At 49.6% G+C, this 20,685-nt stretch overlaps 1 protein-coding gene across 1 annotated transcript; it reads left to right on the top strand.

Annotated features, from left to right (window-relative positions):
- The first annotated feature begins 703 nt into the window (after positions 1 to 703).
- Positions 704 to 19,554, top strand: PLAAT5 (phospholipase A and acyltransferase 5). The gene is made up of 7 exons (XM_087855214.1): positions 704 to 794; positions 1,474 to 1,609; positions 2,979 to 3,087; positions 5,974 to 6,082; positions 8,340 to 8,602; positions 10,093 to 12,439; positions 15,283 to 19,554. Exons 1-6 carry the CDS (start codon positions 704 to 706, stop codon positions 10,183 to 10,185), a joined length of 801 nt encoding a protein of 266 aa, XP_087711340.1. The 3' UTR covers positions 10,186 to 12,439; positions 15,283 to 19,554.
- The last annotated feature ends 1,131 nt before the right edge of the window (positions 19,555 to 20,685 follow it).

The following is a 20,685-nucleotide window of genomic DNA, read 5'->3' as shown; positions in this document are numbered from 1 at the left end:
TTCTTTTGTATATATTATATATATTACATAATTAGTTACATAACATAGAATTTAAGTTATATAAATAATTCAAATAAAAACTTTGGTTTTTTTTTAAGATTTTATTTATTTTTTTGACAGAGAGAGAGAGCGTGCGCGCACACAAGCAGGGGAGAGGCAAAGGGAGAGGGAGAAGCAGGCTCCCCACTGAGCAGAGAGCCTGATGGACAGGAGACTTGATTCCGGGACCCTGGGATCATGAACTGAGCCCAAGGCAGACGCTGAACCGACTGAGCCACCCAGGCGCCCCTCAAATAAAAACTTTGAATCCCTCAAGATCTTAACTCCCCAGCGTGCCTCCCAGGCCCTCCTAATCTGGCATCAGTGCGTTAGTTGCTCAGTCGGCTTCTGCAGCCACGTCGGATGGCACCTCCGGCCTCTGTGCCTACTGCTCTCCGTTACCTTCCACCCCCGATGACCTCCGCCACCGCCTTTCCTGGGCCTCTAAGCGCCCCTCTGAGCGCCCTCTCCATTCCCTCCCCCGTGCGCACGGCGCCCGCGCGCCCCGCCGTTTGCTGCGCGCCCCGGGTTCCCAGCCAGGCGCCCCTCCGCCCTAGGCAGGGCCTCATTGCGCCTCGCCAGCGCCCTCCACCGCCCCCCCCGGCTCCGCTAGCCCCAGGCAGAGCCGACTGGGCCCGGTCAGGCGCGGAGCCGCAGCAGCGGGATGGGCCTCACCCCGGCCGCTAGCGGGGAGAGCAGGCACCGCCTCTCTCGCTTCTCCCGGCCCCGCCCCGGCCCCGCCCCTCGAGCCCCAGGTAAGCGGCCTGGGGACAGGCCACCAGCCCCAGGCGGTTCAGCTGTGCCCCTTAGGCCCGGCCACAGGAACCGGGCTCCTCCCCACCGAACCGCGGCGCCGCGGCCCGCAGGCCTTACTTGGGGGGGGGGTGGTTCTCAGGTCCAGCGGGCCGTCGGACCCCCGGAAAAGGCACCAGAGTTGCCTTCAAGGCTTCTTCTCCTAGCTCCGTGTGGGTCCTGCCAATGCCCCTTAACCGGAATGAGCACATACTGGGGAATGACCTTCTGTTGGTAATTCAATCAAAGCGAGCCAGGCGTCCAGTGTCTCTCTCGGGGATCCAGCCTCCGACTCTACTTCGGGTGGAAGTGGAAGCAGAGGTGGCTGCTCCCCAGCAGAGCTGACCGTGGCTCTAGGGCTCTGAGGCCTCAGAAGCTCCTGCGCTCAGGTTTAGCCCCCAGATTTCTGGGATCTCACCTCATCCTCTCCCAGTTTCATCCGTGGGAGTTCCAAAGTCTCTCCTTCCCAGGGGAACGGAGCCCTCTCCAGCACCTAGTCCCACCATCCCCCTCCTTTACCCCCAAACTGGTGGAGTGCTGACCAGGCCAGGCAGGGTTCTGGACTGGAGCTCTGAGCCCACCTTCACAGAGACGTCAAGGTGCTGGCTCTGACTCTCCCTTCACAGATCTGGCTCCCTATAGGAGGCAGCTGTGGTTTAAATAGCATCTTCTTCCCATCCCCCAACCCCCTAGAAGAACCATCTCAAGCGTTGGTCCAGCTCTCTCCCAAGGAGCCATGGCAGGGAGCCTCAGAGCTGAGCAGAAGCATCCAGGAGGGGTAAGAGTCTCGCTGTGGAAGGACTGGGTCTTAGGGAGGGGAAGCCTTTGAAGAACCAACTCTGATGGCAGTTATATAAAGCAAACCCTGAGGGGTTTCCATAGGAACCAGCCTACACCACCCCCCAACCAGTGAAGGGAAGGCTGGTGTGCTCCAGACAGCAGATTACCACCAGGCCTGGGGCCCACTGATGAGACCTGCCTGGTAGCAGTTTCTAGCCCCAAGACCTCCAGAACCCTAAGAACTGGCTCTTTCCACGTGGCCACTCGGTCTCACTAATGAATGCTGTGATCTTGCAAATTTCCTCAGTTCACTTTCATTTCACTTTCATTTCAGTTTGCTTCTTTTTAAAATTTCAAGGGTCTGAATGTTCCCCCAAAGAGCTATACGCCACCCCCATACACTGTACTTTGGAGAAGAGGTAAAGCGTGGGGGAAAGGCAAAGAAAATGCCAGTTTGGGTTGGTAATGTACTAGACGTGTGTGCCCACTCTCTCCTTTACCCCCTCGACAACTCTGCGAGACAAATGCTCTCATCTCTATTTCGTAGATAATCGAACTGGTGTTCAGACACATTCATTTACTAGCTCAAGCTTGGGCAGCAAGGATCAGAGCCAGGGTTCAAACCCAGCTCTTTTTTTTTTAAGATTTTATTTTATTTTTTAAGTAATCTCCACATCCAACGTGGGGCTTGAACTCACAACCCCGAGATCAAGAGTCACAGACTCTAGCACTCTACTGACTAAGCCAGCCAGGAGCCCCAAACCCAGGCCTTTGTGACCCCAATATATTTCACTGTACTATCCCAAAGCATATTCCTGCCTTTGGTTTCAGTCCTCTGCTAACAACGTTTTGGTTCAAGGGACAAAATATACGGATTTCTCTCACGATACTTGCAGTTATAGTATTGAGGCTTAATGCGATTTCTCAGAAATATGGAACTAGTTGTTGGAAGAAACAGCTCAAGCGTTTAAGGGGCTTGCCTCTCCCAGGAGGATGGGCAGAGAGAAGGGAGGGAGCAGAGGCCAGCTGCATTTCATTAGAAGCCATTACGTACCGTTACCAGTTTTGTAAAGCTATGTGCAAGTCACTTTCATAAACATGGAAGAAAGATGATCAGCTATTTAAAAAACCCTGAAAGCTGCTCACTGCTCTCATTAGCAGTTTAACACTCCTCGGAAAAGCAGTCAACGGTGATTACTTTGTGAGGCTGCTAATGGCGCGGTTCCGGAAACAAGCTTCAGGGAAGATGTTTCCTAGGGTCTCGAAATTGAAAGAGCTCTGAAAATCACAGATCTGAAGTAACGCAGAATTTCCAGTAATTGTGAAGTAGTGTTACTTGTTGATTCTATGATCACAAAATTCATTAGGGAGAAGCCGGTAGTGAACTTGGAGACCACACCCAAGCAGAAAAGAGCGGAGTGGAATTCAGCCCCGAAGCCTGAGAGTGCTGGGACCTTAACAAAGCAAGCCGCGGAGGTGAGTGTCCCAAGAGCTCTTAGCCACATCTTTACTGCGACTTCTCTGCAGACTGTGTTGTACTTTATTTAGACTGTGTGGCAGGTGGAAGTGCATACTGATTTGGGATGTTGGTTGTGCCTTAAAATTTTTTTAAAACAGCTTTGTTGAACCCTGATGAGCTTGACTGGAGCGTAACTCCAGAGCTACAACTGACATTCGATAAAATGCAACATGGTTAGAATATATGCTTGGCTAGGTTTGGTATAGTATGTGCGAATCCGTGAAACCATCACCGCAATCAAGATGGTGAACATCTCCGTAACTCCCGAAACGTTGTTTCCCTTTGTAAATCCGGCCTCTTCTCGCCCCCATCCCCGGGCAGCACCTGGTCTGCTTTTTGTCACTATACATTAATTTGCATTTTCTAGAGATTTATGTCAACGGGATCATATCTTCTGTGCTCTTTTTGTCCGTCTCCTTTCACATAATTTCATGTAATTATTTGAAGTTATATCCATATTGCTGCATGTGATTAATAGTTCATTCTGTTTTATTACTGAGTAGTATTCCATTGTATGGATACACTATTGTTTATCCATTCACCTGTCGATGGCCATTTGGGCTGTTCCCAGTTTTTGGCTATCACAAATAAAACTGCTGTGAACATCAGTGTGCAAGTCTTTGTATGGACATATGTTGTCTTTTCTCTTGGGTGAATAGCTAGCAATGAAATGGCTAGATCATATGGTAGATGTATTTTTTAAATATTCTATTTATTTATTTGGAGAGAGAGAGAGAGTGATGGGGAGGAGCACGGGGAGAGAGAGAATCTCAAGCAGTCTCCCTTGCTGAGCACAGAGCCCTGATGGGCTCAGTCTCACGACCCTGAGATCATGACCTGAGCCAAAGGCAGATGCTTAACTGACTGAGCCACCCAGGCGCCCCCCATACGGTAGTTGTATTTTTCAGCTACTGTTTTCCAAACTGGTTGTGCCAGTTTACATTCCCACCAGCAGAGCGTGAAAGTTCCAGTTCCTCCACACCCTCATCGGCATTTGGTATGGCTAGTCTCTTTAATTGTAGCTATCCTCATGGGCCTGTAGGGATCTCATTGTGGTTTTAATCTGCATTTCCCCAATGACTAACGATGTTGAACATCTTCCATATGTATCTTCCTTGGTGAAGTGTCCAAATCTTTTTGCCCATTTTTTCCCTTGGTTTCTTCAGAAATTCTGTGTGCGAGCCCTTCATCAGATACGTGTTTGCAGTATTCTCCCTCAGTCTGTGGCTTGTGTTTTCACTCTCTTAACAATATCTTCTGAAGAACAAAATTTTTAAATTTTGATGAAGTACAATGGAGGGTGGTGATGGTTACACAAATTTTGTAAATTGCATCTCAGAAAAGAAACAGGTAGAAAGCCCCCTTGTACTTCTGTGAATTTCTGCCAGGCAAAGGGCTGTCCTCCACCAGGGAAATAGAGCTGGGAACTGGGAGGCGAGATGCAGCTTTGAGCAAATTAGACTAAAGCTGGCAGATTGTGCTTAAGTGACAAAGCCGCTGTCAAGCTGATGGGTGGGTGGGGCGGTGTGATGGGCTCCCTCGGGCTCCCCAGGCTCTGATTGCCCAGCTCGCCTTCTCAGGAGTTATCAGTGAGCAGGACTTCTGCCCAGGACCCCTCCTGGACACCCTTAGGGACAGTTTGGGAGGGATGCATATTTACAGAAGGAGGGGATAGGAGAGTTCTTTTTCTTCTTCTTTCTCTTTTTCTTTCTTCTTCTTCTTTTTTTTTTTTAGTTTGGATTTGCAATTGCAAAGCTCTGGGATTTCTTTTCTTTGTTTGTTTTTATTATGGTAAGACCACTTAACATGAGATTTAACTTCTTAATAAATTTTTAAGTGTACAATACTATATTGTGCACACACACACACTGTCTCCTCCCCAGGCTTCTTTGAAGAGACAGAGTATCAGCATTCTGGGTCCAGCCAAGAGATAGAAATTAGATTAAACAGGGGGAAGTTTACTTCCAGGAGATTAAACAGGGGGAATCTACTTCCAGTAGATTAAACAGGAGGAAGTTTACTATAAAGAATTGTTAAACTGTGTATGAGTAACTACAAGAAATGAAGAACCTCGATATGGCCTCCCAGGGCTGAGGGACAATACTCAGGGAAGGACAGGCTTGGAAGGACTTCACACCTCCTTAGAGGGGAGAGCAGAGAAGTTTGGTTTGCCCAGGCTGGGGTGGCATTGTAACTCCTGGGCAAGTACAAACTTTTGGAGTGTAGGCCGGGGGCGGGGGTGTTGTCAGCAGGTGGTTTGAGCACGCAGAGGAGGGGGGACCCCTCTGGACCACACGTGGTCCACATGGGAGACGTGCAGAGGGAATCAAGACACAAGCAGGCGCTGGAGGCGTCGGCACTGCTTTCTCTGTCAAAGGGCTCAGAAAGGTTATTATTGGAGGGTTCTGGCTCAGGCAGAGCTCCACCAGAAGTCCTCACACCCCCACTACTGACCATCGCCCTCCCCATCCCCTGCCCCAAGCCAGACTGCAGGGGAACCCTCTCCTCTTGCAATGCTTAACGACGCGCTCATTTTCAAGGAGAAAAGCTTAAAAGAGTTCGGGCACATTTCACGGAGCTTAGCTGAACGGTGCATTTGGAGCCCAGTGGCAGTACGTCGATAGGTGGCACAGTTAGCCTCTGTGGCTTTAATAACTCCAGTGACAGTGTGTGTGGGGGGTCTTTGGTCTTGCCTGGGAAGGAAGCGTCTGGCAGCCTGGATTTCTAGAAAGTGATGAAAACCAGTGTCTTCAGGCCGAGCTGTAGCTAATCCCCAAACAGGGTCTCCGGAGCTCCGGGGCCACGTGCGGTTTCTTTATGTTATCTTATTTCTCCCGTCACAGGGCAAACCCAGACCCAGACCCGGAGACCTGATTGAGATTTTTCGAATCGGCTATGAGCACTGGGCCATCTACGTGGAAGATGACTGCGTGGTCCATCTGGCAGCCCCGAGTAAGGGTGGATACTCTATTGACATATTGGTATTGATAGTGAAGTTAGCGGAGTAAGACATGCATGAGCTCTTGTTTCTCAGCTGCTTCCCTTCATTAACAAGCACACACGCAACGCGTTCCCGGCCCTTAGTCGACTGGGTGACGGAGCTCGATCTCTGTCTGCCAAACATACCGAGTGTCCAGCGCCAAGGGAGAGGCAATGCACAAGGTGGCCCCGTGTTCGCTGAGCCTCCCTATCCTTCCTCTTATTTCGGAGGCTTCCCCAGGAGGGGTGCAGATGCCTCCATGTTCCGATGGCCCCCAAATGCGGCTCCCGGCTTCCTGATGGCTTGGGCACGTCCTCCCTGGCTCATCTCCCTGCTCTTTCTGCCTGTCCCAGGCTGCTCCCGCCTCAGCGTGGACACAACCTTCTTTCATTCCTCAAGGTTGCCTAACACAAGGCTGAGATCCAACTGGTGGCTAGTTAAAATTTAGTGGAGATTTGATGGGAGAACGGGGTGATGGTAGAAGATAGAACAGGAGACACAGTGAGTCACAGGAGTCACCTCCCTCGAAGAGACTGGGAGGCGCTGGGAGAAGGGGAGGCTGGGGGACACCACTGCTTATGGTCTGATGCCTTTTCAATGTTGTATCCTGTGTGAGTACTGCCCACTCAGGATGACCCTGACAAAGGGCACTGAGACCAAAGGCCCTCACCCCCCGGGCTCCATCCTCCTCCTTGGGCTCCCCCACCACCCGGGCTCTCACCTGCAGGGAGCCCCTCCCCCTTGCCCCGCCTACATGCTGAGAAGGTAAAAAGTGCTCCATGTCACCTCCACATCCCCTAAGTCCAGGAGCCTCCCTCTTGTATAACCAAGGAGGTCGCTAACTCTTATGTCCCCACCCTCCCCATCAGATCTTTCTCTAAAAATGAATTCTGTTCCTGAAAGCTGAATTGCCCGCTGCAAGCTTTCCTAAAATCAGCAGATATTCTTCAAGTACGTAAGAAGAGGACAAGGGACATTTTTTGTTCTCGGTCGACTTTTGCAGGGGAGGGTACACGCATTTGCCTATCCATATGGTCAGAGCAGAAAAACGGTCTTGGTTTTATATTACGACGGCCCTGGCTTTGGGCGGGTTCTTCACCCTCTCTGAACATCTGTCTCCTCTAGGGACTGAATATGACAATATAGTTCCTCTCAAATCGTTCTTTTTTCAAATCTGTGGAACCTGTTTTTGAATCCCAATATCTGAGTGGGGAGAAAGGCAGTGTGGCTCTGGGCGGAAGCTGAGTGGGTGGCACCCAGGGCCCTGTCTGCGTGGCGTCCCCTGTGCCCAGCCGAGGCTGCAGAGGGAGGCAGGTCACAGAGCCCCATGCTAGCCCCGCAGCCAGGAGCGACGCTCACACGTAAGGGTGCTTAGCACACGTTTGTGAAAATTACTGAAGTCTGGTTAGGAAAGCAAGACTCAAGTCCTAGGACTTGGTCAGGTCCGTATACTACGAATGGAATCTGGGGTCCCACTGTAAGGTACTTCTAGAGTTTTATGAGGAAGATCGCTGACAATGGGGCGTGCAGTGCAGGGCAGAAGTCTCCTGGGAAAGGTGGTTCCGGGCAGCCACACACATCTGGGTGGTTCAGTCGGTTAAGCGTCTGCCTTTGGTTCAGGTCATGATCTCAGGGTCCTGGGATCGAGCCCGACATCGGGCTCCCTGCTCAGCAGGGAGCCTGCTTCTCCCTCTCCCTCTGTAGCTCCCCCTGCTTGTGCTCTCTCTGACACTCTCTCTCTCAAATAAATAAATAAATAAATAAATAAATAAATAAATAAATCTGAAAAAGAAAACAAAAAAAGAAAGTGAAAAGACAAGCCGCAGAATACAAAATGCATTTGTAAACACAGATCTGACACGGTTCTACTACACAGAATATGTAAAGAATTCTTACAATTCAATAATAAAGAGACAAATAACCCAATTTTTAAAACGGGAGAAGGATCTGAATAGAAATTTCTCCATAGCCAATAAGCACTTGAAAAGATGCTCAACATCATCGGTCATTAAAAAAAAAAAAGGCTGAGAGGCAGGCTGATATCCAGGCGACAGGTGTCTTCCTGGGGGCAACTCACCCCATCCAGCTCCCCGTCCTCGGCCACGCCTTTGATAGAAGCTGACGCCGAGGCCTCGGAGGCAAGCAGCTGGACCCGCATCTTAGAGCGAGCCAGGGCTCTGCCCCGCTGTCCCTCGCAGCTTTCCAGCCTCTGCTCATCTTGGGCTCTAGGTGAGGAATTCGAGGCCGGCAGCATCACTTCCGTCTTCAGCAACCGCGCCGTCGTGAAGTACAGTCGTCTGGAGGACGTGCTGCACGGCTGCTCCTGGAAGGTCAACAACAAGCTGGACGGGACGTACCTGCCGCTGCCCGTGGACCAGATCCTCCAGCGCACAAAAGAGATGGTCAACAAGATAGTGCAGTACAGCCTGATCGAGGGGAACTGTGAGCACTTTGTCAATGGCCTCAGATACGGTGTGCCCAGGAGCCAGCAGGTAGGGCGCCTTTTGCTGGGACGGTGGCTTCTGGCTGAGCTGTCTTGGGGCTCGTCATCGCATCAGTGATCAGAACGGTGGTCAGTGGTTTCATGCTCTTTGTGGTGCTGGTGGGCTTCCACTTCGGCAGGACCCGACGGGTCTATTAGGCCATGGAGGAGCGCAAAGGCTCCGGGCTGCAGACCTAGGACCCTGGGGGTCCCGGCTTGGCGATGGGTGTCCTTGGTCAGACCGTTTTATTTCTGAGCTGTTTGTTCTCTTACAAAACAGGGATAAAGTGAGGTTTTCAGCTACCTCTGGCCCACAGACATGTTTTGCTTGGACAAATAGTGTTGTTTTTTTTTAATTTGTATTACTTGCCAACATTTAAAAACATAGAAATTTTATGTAGAAAGATCTGGATTGACAGCCTTTCTAGAACAACTCATTGATCAGGCCATCAGGCCCCTGTTCCTGTTTGGTGACACCCCGTGGGGCCGAGCAGTGGCTGCTTCTTTAGATGGGACGTGTGCGGGTTGGCGTGCCACCTGCCAGCCTCGCCCACCTTACCTGCCTGGTCCGGGCTGCATTCGGGCTCGTGACCCCCCACCACCCAGGGCGGGGATAACCCGGTGAGGCACAGTCTGTGCGTTCAAAGCTTTGGACAATAGCTCTAAATACGTGTGACGACTTGAGCAGCCCTCATTCCTATTTGATCCTTACTAAAACCCCATGAGAGGAGGGGGGGTGTATTTATTATCCCCTTTTTAATAGATTGAGAAATGATGAATTAAAGGAGGAACATCATTTTTCTGCTTTTTTTCTGTGGTTCTTATGTTCTCTGGGGTCGCTGGGCTCAAATCCCAACGCTGGTCTCTCTGCTATTGGCGAGTGGGTGCGAGCAGGTCACGCACCCCTCCCCCTCCACTCTCTGCACCTTCCTCCTTTATATTCTGTCCTCTCCCGGCCTGTCCTCCATTCTGCGGAGGCCTGGCTCCAGTGCGGGAGGCTTGGAGGCTCTGGTGTAAGGGCTCTCCCGTCCCACGAGCATTTGTACATGACAAGAGGCCCCAGGGACCAAATGGATGATAAGGGGCCTTCTACGGAGGAGACACGAATTCCTACCGTGACTTTGTCCAAGCGAGTTCTCCTCCTTGGCTCTCAGATTCCCTGTGTGTAGAGTGACGACCTCAGTGGCTGAGCCGCTCCGAGGTCCTTTGCCTCTGAGCCCTACACGAGAGGCAGATACCTGGCCTGAGGGAGGAAGGGGGCGAGGAGCTATGGATGCCCCCGGGGGGACAGGGAGTGCATCTGCCTGGGATGTCCCTCTCGGGCCATCCTGCCTTCTCTAGGTCCCTTGCAGCTCTAGGATCTTTGGTAATGGAGGCTAGCACAGGTGGCTTCCTCCTCCAGGCAGGCCGGTTGCTGAAGGGGAGTGGTGCGGTAGGGGCAGGGCAGGGCACGAGCCTGGGGTCACCCCTGAGAGTCCTGTGAACCGGTCTGCTTTGCAGGTAGAGCACGTGCTGATGGAAGGCGCCAAGGCTGCGGGCGCGGTCATCTCCGCCGTCGTGGAGAGCATAAGGCCCAAGCCCGTAACTGCCTGAAGGCGCTCGGACTCCCAGCAGAGGAAGAAATGCTGCCATCCGCAAGGACCATGTGCCTCCTTGCCTCCCCTTGCCTTCTCTCTCCATAGCCCGACTCGAGAAAACTGTGAGCTTCTGGAAGAATCTAGAATGTATCCAATTACCCCTCCAGAAATACATCCAATATATGTGATCACAGATCCGTGGACTCTCGGGGTGAGAAGAAGCGAATATTTATTAGTACGTAACCGTGAGAGGCCAGGCACCGTGCTAGGCCTTTGGCAGGCTCGTTATCTCCCTCCCTGTGGGAAGGGCCTTGCTCGTTTCTCAGGCTGACTCTGGTCTGTGATGTTTGAATCCCACCTAAGCCATCCGGGAAACCTCTGCTGGAACATTCCCAGGAACGGAGAGCTCTTTTTCAGAAGTTCTTGTTCTTGAACTCGAATGTCTCCGGCTTTTTTGCATTTGCGCGAACCCTGCTCTTTCTGACCCGCAGCGCTGTGCGGGGGAGGAGACTTGACGGAAACTCAGTACTTGCTATTCAAGGCCATCTGGGCTTAATCCAAAATCCCAAATCCCACGCCGGCCTCACTCCTTGTTGCTTAACACCCTCTGCTTTAAAGTATAATCAACATTTACTTGGCTTTTCTACCTTAGAATCATCAGAAGATTTGAAACTGGTATTTTCACTGATTTCAGACGAGTATTTAAAATAATTTCCTCAGTGGACTTCTGTGCTCATGAGGGAGAGGAAGGAGCAATTTTTGGGTGTTGACCGCTGTTGGCCTGACGGCAGATCTAGAATTATGACCAGGGATGGTTGGTGCCCGTTGAGAGCTGAAGGCATCTGGGAAGGGACTCTCAGAATGGCTAGGAACCGGGGCGCCTGGGTGGCTCGGTCGTTAAGCGTCTGCCATCAGCTCAGGTCATGATCTCGGGGTCCTGGGATCGAGCCCCACATCGGGCTCCCTGCTATGCGGGGAGTCTGCTTCTCCCTCTGCTTCTGCTGCCCCCCCCACTTGTGCGTGCGCTCTCTCTCTGTCAAATAAACAAGTAAAATCTTAAAAAAAAAAAAAAAAAGAATGGCTAGGAACAAGCACAGGATGGAGAGCCCAGAGCATTTCACACGAGATCTGTTAGGATCGCCCATGAGCCTTTCTCCTATTTGGACAAAGCAGACCCGCAGTGAAACTCTTCCATTACCGCCCCCCCCCCATTCTTTTCTTAGCATCTGAACTTGGCTGCATCCTCCTATTCTCTAGGCGCTGGAGTCTGGGTGTGTGTCTCTGTCTTCCATCTGCCCTTCCCAATGGCCTCTCTCTCTGCTTTGCATGGCTGTTCCGGGGGGTTGGTAGGCAGAGCATATGCCCTTATTTCTGTGGATTGTGATGAGGATAAAGCCCTTATTACCCTGAGTCCCTCCAATCATCTCCTCCCCGCCCCCCAGAATCCGCTGAGTTCCCGATGCCACTTCCTTCAGCTCCTCCTTTGTTATGGTCCAGGTGGAGACTTCCTTGGAAGTAAAACCCAACCACCAGGAATGTATGTTTTATAAAGTATGTTCCTCTTAGTTTTTTTTTTTTTTTTAAGATTTCATTCATTTATTTGACAAAGAGAGACAGTCAGCGAGAGAGGGAACACAAGCAGGGGGAGTGGGAGAGGAAGAAGCAGGCTCCCAGCGGAGGAGCCTGATGTGGGGCTCGATCCTGGAACGCCAGGATCACGCCCTGAGCCGAAGGCAGACGCTTAACGACTGAGCCACCCAGGCGCCCCGTTCCTCTTAGTTTTGAATTAACTTGGTCATGTATCCGTGAACGTTTTGATTCTGAAGGTGACTCTGACCTCCCAGACCATAGCAATCATTAATCCAAGAAACCGGATGTTGCTTGATTTACAAGCAGTCAACTCCCCCACGACAGAGAGTGTTCAGTAACCTCTACACTAAGGGCTCACCCATCTCCCGCTTAGTCACTTCTGTGGCTCCTTTCGGTTTGCACCCCGTGGGGCCAAGGGCCTCAGGTGCCTCTCAGGGTTTACGTTCTTTCATTCATCCAACAAACATTTTTGAGCGTCTACCACGTGCCACGCCCTGGCTCTCCCCGCCTTGGCCTGAACCCAGGAGCAGCGCTCAGGGACAGCAGCGAGAAGCCGAGTCGGTTGGAGGGACACGAGACAGTGGAGCACGGGGCGGAGACCACCTGCTGGACAGCCGTCTTCTGCCTCCCAGCTGCCCAAGAAGCCTCGAGCTCTGGAACGCACACCCTATACTTGGCAGGTGGGGGGTGGGGGCGCGGGGAAAGAGGGTTTCTGAAAGTGCTGTTTACAAACCTGGAGCAGTTTCTGCCTTCTAGGGTCAAAAGTGAGATATCTGCTTTGCGTGGAACCACTCAGGTAAACCTTTCCAGTCGTGTAGCTGTGAGGCTTACACCTGCCGTTCCGGGAGATCCTAAGGGAAAGTCATGGGAATGCAAATGTTGCTGAGACGTTACACACGGATCTCTTGTTCGTGTGCTTTTTTTTTTTTAGTGCTCCTTTTCCCTTTGGGGGGTGGGCGAGTGGGGTCAGTGGTGGGGTTGGTTCCCTGGGCACATCCGGGGAAAGTCAGGGAACTTGACCATGCTGGGTTCCTTCGCGGTAGGGAGCCCAGTAGTCGTGACACATGAGCCAGCAGGGCCCGCGTGCTTTCTGGGTGTTTTGCCTGCGGATGGAAAGGCTGACTTCGGGAAACACTGAATTCGCTCTGCAGACAGTATTAAGATGGTAAAGGGATCTGGTTTCTCCGGCTGGGAGTGGGAGATAGGGAGCGGAAACCATGTCAGTCAGGAAAACGTACCAACTGAGTAAAAGGATGAAGCAGCAGGCCAGAGGCTGGGAGGAGACAGGGACAGAGGGGAGTCCCCGGCGACGTCAACAGTAGAGATAAGCTGCTCCCCAGTGTCTGCCCAATGCCCACCATCACCTTTTGTTATTCTCAAGCCCTGATTTGAGAAGGGGGATGAAGGGCCAGGGGACCAATAGCACCCAAGAGAGCGACTGCTACAGAGACAAGAGGCCCAGGGACCGCTGGAGGGGGCCCGTCAGGGGGGGTTCCAGGTTGATGCCCTTGGGAAAACCTTGGGAGGGAACTGGGTCTCCTGCAGTCATGCAGGAGGGGAGCTTGGTCAAAAAGTGAGAGTTTATTATTATTTTTTATGGAAATGTATGTATTTTTAATTTAAAATTCTTTTTTTAGTTCAAGTATAATTAACATACAGCCTTATAGTCATTTCAGGTGTACAATATAATGACTCAGCAATTCTATAGATGACTCAGTGCTCGTCACTGTAAGTGCTCTCCTTAGTCCCCTTCACCTATTTCACCCATCCCCCCTCCCACCTCCGCTCTGGTAACCACCAGTTTGTTCTCTGTAGTTAAGAGTCTGGCTTTTGTTTCTCTCTCTTTTTTTTTTCCTTTGTTTTGTTTCTTATATTTCACCTATGAGTGAAATCATGTGGTATTTGTCTTTCTCTGTCTGACTTATTTCACTTAGCATAATACCCTCTTGATCCTTCCATGTTGTTGCAAATGGCAGGATTTCATTCTTTTTTATGGATAAGTAGTATTCCATTGTATATATATGTCACATCTTCTTTATCCATTCGTCTATGAATGGACACTTGGGCTGCTTCCATAATCTGGCTATTGTAAATACTGCTGCAATAAATATAGGGGTACATGTGTCCTTTTTTTTTTTTTTTTTGAGAGAGAGAGAGAGAGAGTGCAAGTGGGGGGGTAGGACAGAGGGAGAGAGAATTTTAAGCAAGCTCCATGCTGAGTGCAGGGCTCCATCTCCTGACCCTGAGATCATGACCTGATCCGAAATCAAGAGTCAGACTTGGGTTGCCTTTGGCTCAAGAGTCAGTTAAGTGTCTGCCTTTGGCTCAGGTCATGATCCCAGGGTCCTGGGATTGAGCCCTACATAGGGCTCCCTGTTCAGTGAGGAGCCTGCTTCTCCCTCTCCCTCTGCTCCTCCCCCGACTTGTGCACTCTCTCGCTCTGCACTCTCTCTCTCTCAAATTAAAAAAAAAAGTCAGGCACTTAACTGACTGAGTCACCGAGGTGCCCCACATGTATCCCTTTGAATTAGTGTTTTGGGATTTTGGGGGGTAAATACCCAGTAGTTGAATTACTGGATGATATGGCAATTCTATTTTTAATTTTTTAATGAAGTTTTAAAATTTTAATTCCAGTATAGACGACATACAGTGTTATATTAGTTTCAGGTGTACAATATAGTGAGTCAACGATTCTATACACGACTCGGTGCTCACAATGATAAGTGCACTCCTTGATCCCCATCCCCCCCCACCCAGCTCCCCTCTGGTGACCACCAGTTTGTTCTCCACGGTTAAGGGTCTCTTTCTTGGTTTGTCTCTCTCTCTTCCCTTTGCTCATTTGTTTTGTTTCTTAAATTCCACATATGCGTGAAATCCTATGGTATCTGTCGTTCTCTGACAGACTTATTTCACTTAACGGTAATCCTCTCTACTTCCATCCTTGTCGTTGCAAATGGTAAGATTTCATTCTTTTTTACGGCTTATTTTTAAAAATTTTCGAGGACCCTCCATCCTGTCTTCCACAGTGGCCACACCAGCTGGCATTTCCGCCAACAGGGCACGAGGGCTCCAAAAAAGAAAGATTTTCGAGGGAAGTCTGGCTTTCGAATCTGTGGGACTCGGGTGTCATGCCGCACAGGGTCCGGCCCAACGTAAGGGCAGGGGGAACTGAACGCACTAACTCCTGACGGTCAGAGACCATCCTGATGCCTTTCCTACCGTCACTTTAGCAAAACAATAAAAGGTCATGCAAACTCGGGGAAGGCTCTGTGAGCCATTTAAGGTTCTGTTCTCTCGAACTGTCTGTTCCCAGCGCTGTTGAAGCCATCTGTCACACAACTGTTTGTGGACACCACGGCTGCTTCCTGGCACAGAGGAAGTGGTTTGGGTTTGGTTTGGGGGGTTTTTTTGTTTTTGTTTTTTGCTTGATTATGGTGGCTTTTTTTTTTTAATCTTTTGGTGACTCAAATTATTCAGTTTGCTCGGTTAAATGTAAAAGATTAATTTTTATGTTTGCTTTCAGACAGTTTGCTTAAAGTTCAACCCCAAAGGTAAAGCATATCTGAGTCTGTAGCCGCGTGGGGGATGCTTTGTGAATGACTACATCCGGGTACTTCTGCTTCTGCTTCAAAAGAAAGGCTTTCGAGATAATCAGCAGAGGCCACAACAGGCTTCCTTCACCCTGGCCTGAACCCACAAGCAGGGGTCAGGGGGGCAGTGAGGAGTTCTGAGTCAGAAAGACAAGGCTCCTGAGGCTCCCATGTCACAGCCGCAGAGCCCTCTCTCCAGGGATGATGTCATCGAGCCGCCAGGGTCTACGCGGGATAAAACTGGAGCAGCTCTGGGCGAGGCGGGGCCCAGAGCTCCGCGCAGGCAGCAGGGGGTGGCGGTGGAGGGCTGCGTGTGCTGCAAGAGAAGCCTCTCAGACGTGCTCTGCCGACCGTTGATAAAAATGCAATACCAAGACGAACGACAATAATAATAGTGACATTCACGGAGCGTGCATGCCGTTCTAGGCACTGTTTTAAACGCTTTAGAACCTCCCTTGACCCCATGCTGCATGCGTTTCTTACCTTCCCTGCAGACTCTGTGGCCACTGAAACTGCTTTCCCCGCTCGATCCGCCTGATTCAGGGCTTTAAGTGGGTAAATGTTGATAGCAGTAATGTCTCCGCTTAGCGAAATAAGGACATTGAGGTCAAGAGCTGCTTTATTTAATTTATTTTTTAAAGAGCTGCTTGGTAATGAACCCAGAGATAACTAGGGGAAGAGAGTGCGTAAGGCCCAAAGATGCATAATGAGGACAATGTGCAGGGTCAAGGATCGCTTCATCCGCGGGGCCCACCAAGCAGAGGCGGAGTCCGCACGTCATCCTAACAGCAGACCGGACCTCGGCTGGTAGGTGGGCAGGAGTAGAGATGAGTGGGGAGGATGAACTTTTGCAGCTGCTCTGTGCCGCTTTGGGCTGGAGGCGCTCTGCTGTGTTTACCCACGTGCAGTAATGACTCACAGGGCTGAAGCAACAAGGTGTGTCCTCTTTACAGGAGGTGGAGAAAAACTCCGTCTGGGGAGGGACGAGGGAGTCACAGGACATCAGAATCTCTTTGGTACGAATCAGTCCTTCAGGATTGATGTGACGGAGAGCATCAGCTCGAAGAGACTCTGCAAGGCAGGGCTCAGGACGGGTGGGGAGGGGGAGGCTTAGCCAGCCTCGTCCCTCAAGAACATACACCCACACTCCACGCCCGAGGGCCCTGGCAGATACATAATATTAAGAAAAGTGCAGAGAGATGCATATATATCGTAATTGATCCGTCATCCTCCAAATATGGGGAAATAATCTGGGAGAGGCTTCTCGAAGTCTTTTTCTCTAGATATTCCCAGAGTTGCAAGTAGACCTGTCTTAGGGCTTTCTTGGTTGCCAAGGATGGAAAATTCAACAAAATAACATAAGCAAAGCGAGGAATTCTGGTTTAAGTGACTGTCAAATCCCGGAGCAGATGAGGACAGCTCGATTTAGGGCTTCATGACATTGGCTTTAAAATAACGTAATGGGCCAGTTCTCCAGAACCATGTGATTATTGCGGATTAGGAAGTGAAGGACTCAGGTAACCAGAAAGAGCAAACGACTACAGTACACCGTCTGATCTTAGATGCTTGCTTGCTTTCTTCTGATAGGACCCAGAACGTGCTCTGATGCCCCAAAGCTGATCTGTCCATCCAGACTCACGGCTGGTCTTCCTTAGAGAAGCTTCATATGTAGCAAGACACGGGTAGTGCCTGTTAACAGATTTCCCCCTTAGGTTATTCCATAGAAAATGTGTATTTGAAGGTTTACAGTTTTTGTGGCTTCCGTTCAATGCCACGTTGTAGAGTGTCTACTGTTGCAGATCAGGCTCCCTGGGATGCAGACTCTGAGACAGAGGTTTGCCTGCAGGAAGTTCGCTGGGGGAGAACGAAGCAGCAGGACTAGGCGGAGAGATCCCAGCCACGATGCGGTCACAGCAAAACTAGGGAGCTTCGATGGCCCCGCAGGGCTGTCCTGCAGTGAGGCCAAAGGGGCTGTCCTTTAATAGGGGGCCCCTCTATTTATTGGCTTGCGGTTGCAGACTGTCAAGAACCAGGGTTGACGCTCCCAGAGAGGGTCTCAGGTGGGAGCTGCCAGCGGTCAACTCTCCTAGCAGGTGGGAAAATGGGAAATTCATCCTTCAGTCCTGAAGACCGTGGGGAGTGGACAGGACACCACACATGGAGGCCACCCATGGCAGTTTCTACCACACTTAACATTTTCTGGGAGCCCTGATGGTTTCTGGGGAGTCAACGATAAAGAGACCCCCGAGAAGTTCGGCGAGTGGAGGAGATGCCCACGGGACAAGAGACCGCCGTATTGCCCGCCCTCCGCATATGCTGTCAATGCGATTCTGTTGGCAAATACGAAAACGATTTCTGTTTTGGGGGTGTTTGGAGTTTACTCAACACCGGTGTCAGAGTCGCAGATGAGACTTCCTTTAAAGCCAAGTAACTAGGCTGTGCGAAAATGTAACTTCGAAAAAATAGAACTTTCCGTCTGTTTAGATTCCCAGTGCTGCCTGAGGGCAGACAGGATCGGCCCTCAGTCATTTCAGGTTTAAACCTAGCCATTTCCCCGTATTTTCTTTCTTTTGCCCACGGATGATACCTAAGTGACACGGAAGAGGGTGGAGTCCGGTCTGTTTCCTCTCCCCCATTGCTTGCATCTGCCAAGGATGAACTCTTCCTGCCGCGTGCGACTGTCGCGTGCACCTTGCGGAAGAACCTATGGTTCGTTCATTTCCCACAGGTGCAGTTTACACCACTTTCCACTAGGGGGCACCCTCCTCAAGACGCTGAAACTCCTTCCATCACTTCTCAGCTCCCGCTGTTCTCCTGGCCTATCCGCGGCTGCCATCGGAGGAGACTTGGGTCTCTCATCACACCCTTCCTGGGGTGCAGCCGTCCATATTCTGCTGCTTCCTTACCTTTGTGGCAGGGGAACATCTGGAGTGCTGTCAAGAGACAAACGTTTTCCCTGGGAGTTGTGCGCGAGTTCTACTCTCAGTTCACCTATTTTGGGGGAGAGGGGGGGACAGGATCTAGCATATTTGTCACAGGAAATAGGTCATATTTTAAGCCCTTCGCCCTCTATATGGCAAAATTATTTTCAGTAATAATCATGAAATAAGCAAATAATATTCATAGCCAGAATAGATAGTGAAAATTTTTTTCATTGAATTTTGAATATATAACCAAGCAAGTAAAACAATTGAATAAAATAAAACAACTGCTACAAAGTACCACTAATACAGTGCATCTCCTTACACCTTTGCTCAATAGTTTTTATTCAACCTTGTAGTTTGAACTTGATTCTTTGGTTACACCCCGATATATTTTATGTAAATAATTGTCCAGTAAGTAAATTAGAACAAAACCCACACACGACAAAGCGGAAACATCAGCAAAAGGTACAATAGAAGGAACCACTGTTGTGCCGCTTATGTAATTTTGTTTTCGTAATTTGTTCTTTAGTTTTAAAAGAGTTAAGCACTTAAAAAAATGTGAGTTCCAACTGGAAAATATGATTCAAATTCAGTAAAAACTTTCATTGCATAAAATGAAATGTTCACCTGCCAAACAAAAACGTGACATCTCACAGTTGGCATTGTTGCACTGGTGTAAATTTTAAACACAGATAAGACTCCAGGCGGCCACAGAAAAATGACGTAATTTAAGTAGTTCAAGTTCAAGTTCGTTATTTTTCCAATCACTATGCTTTCATCATTTATTTGAACCCACTATGGAAAGGCAGGAACATGTCGTGCCACAGGGACTGAAGACAGGCTAGTGCCCAAAGTGAGCTGGTATGATTCTGAATCCTCAAGAACTCCTTGAAAGGGATGAGTGTGAGTCCAGGTACCTGTAATCAACCGTAGGGCAGTCAGAGCCCGAGTCAGTGCCCATGCGGATACAGTACCAAGTGGTAAGTAACAAAACTGATGTCTTATTAAAACTTAGCAGTACTCACCTCAATTGTTTAGAACTTGGACTGACAGGGGCGCCTGGGTGCCTCAATCGTTAAGTGTCTGCCTTCAGCTCAGGGCCTGTCCCAGGGTCCTGGGATCGAGACCTGCATGGGGCTCCTTGCTCCACTGGGAGCCTGCTTCTCCCTCTCCCACTCCCCCTGCTTGTGTTCCCTCTCTCGCTGGCTGTCTCTATCTCTGTCGAATAAATAAATAAATAAATCTTTAAAAAAAAAAAGAAAGAAAGAAAAACTTGGACTGACAAAGTATTTTTTGGGTGGGTAGGAAGAGTTTATCACTTATTTGTTTGTTTGTTTACTTATTTTTTATTATGTTATGTTAGTCACCATACAGTACATCATTAGTTTTTGATGTCGTGTTCCATGACTCTTGTTTGCGTATAACACCCAGTGCTCCATGCAATACGTGCCCTCCTTACTACCCATCACCGGGCTAGCCCATCCCCCCACCCCCCTCCCCTCTGAAACCCTCAGTTTGTTTCCCGGAGTCCATAGTCTCTCGTGGTTCATTCCCCCTTCTGTTTACCCCCCCTTCATTTTTCCCTTCCTTCTCCTACCGATCTTCCTGCTATTTCTTATATTATTTAAAATTGCTGAAGCATGGTGATCATAAAACAGAGACTGACTTGGTAAGTTTTGTTGATTGTTTTCAAATGCTCTCCATGAATGCACCTCTTTATACCCTTGACTTCCTGATAAGTGGGACAAATCATTCTATTTTGGATGGTGGGGCGTGAACTCTGATCAGAGTTCTGGGTGAGCTCCGACTCTGCTGTTGCTTCCTCTCAGTCCTTCCCCAGCTCAGAAGGACTTCAGCTAGTCTTTGGGTTGAAGGGATGGCCTGGAGGACAGGACTAGCTAATATTTGGACAAAGATTTCCGAACCCAAAGTAAATAATTTGCTGATTTATTTTAACATGTTCCCTCCCATGACATGATAACTCATGTCTGATTTAATGACTCATTTCTAGCTGCTTGACCTGAAAAGAAAGGCCTTAGGTAGGATGATCATAAAAGCAAAACTGAGACACTTTTGGTAGTAAAGGGGGACCCTGGATAATTATACCAGGATAACAAGTGTGAGCTGGACAAAGCAGGATGTACAATCAGTCTAGTGCATACGTGAAGAAGTTAAATGAAGGGTGGTGTGAGTGTGTGTGTGTGTGTGTAGAAAAGATAAAACAGGAGTTATTACTTAAAAATATTGTTTTGCATAAAAATATAACATATAACACTGCTAAATACCCCAGGCCTTTTAAATACATTTTTGAAGATATAGTTCTAGCATTCCATGTATTATTTTATTTTTTTTATTTTAAAAAAGATTATTTATTTGAGAGAGAGAGAGTACAACAGGGAGGGACAGAGGGAG

Source organism: Ursus americanus, chromosome 24 (genome assembly GCF_024610735.1).
Source record: "Ursus americanus isolate L20-20 chromosome 24, mUrsAme1.1.p, whole genome shotgun sequence".
In the NCBI taxonomy this organism is placed as follows: Eukaryota; Metazoa; Chordata; class Mammalia; order Carnivora; family Ursidae; genus Ursus; species Ursus americanus.
The sequence above is the reverse complement of the archived record's forward strand: the minus strand, read 5'-3'. Positions and strand labels throughout refer to the sequence as shown.

Excerpts from the sequence above, each read along its gene's own strand:
- PLAAT5 (XM_087855214.1), top strand. The coding sequence starts at position 704 with ATGGGCCTCACCCCGGCCGCTAGCGGGGAGAGCAGGCACCGCCTCTCT. Across the intron at positions 795-1,473 it reads CCCCGCCCCTCGAGCCCCAG|GAGGCAGCTGTGGTTTAAAT; the intron begins GTAAGCGGCCTG and ends GGCTCCCTATAG. Across the intron at positions 6,083-8,339 it reads GGTCCATCTGGCAGCCCCGA|GTGAGGAATTCGAGGCCGGC; the intron begins GTAAGGGTGGAT and ends CTTGGGCTCTAG.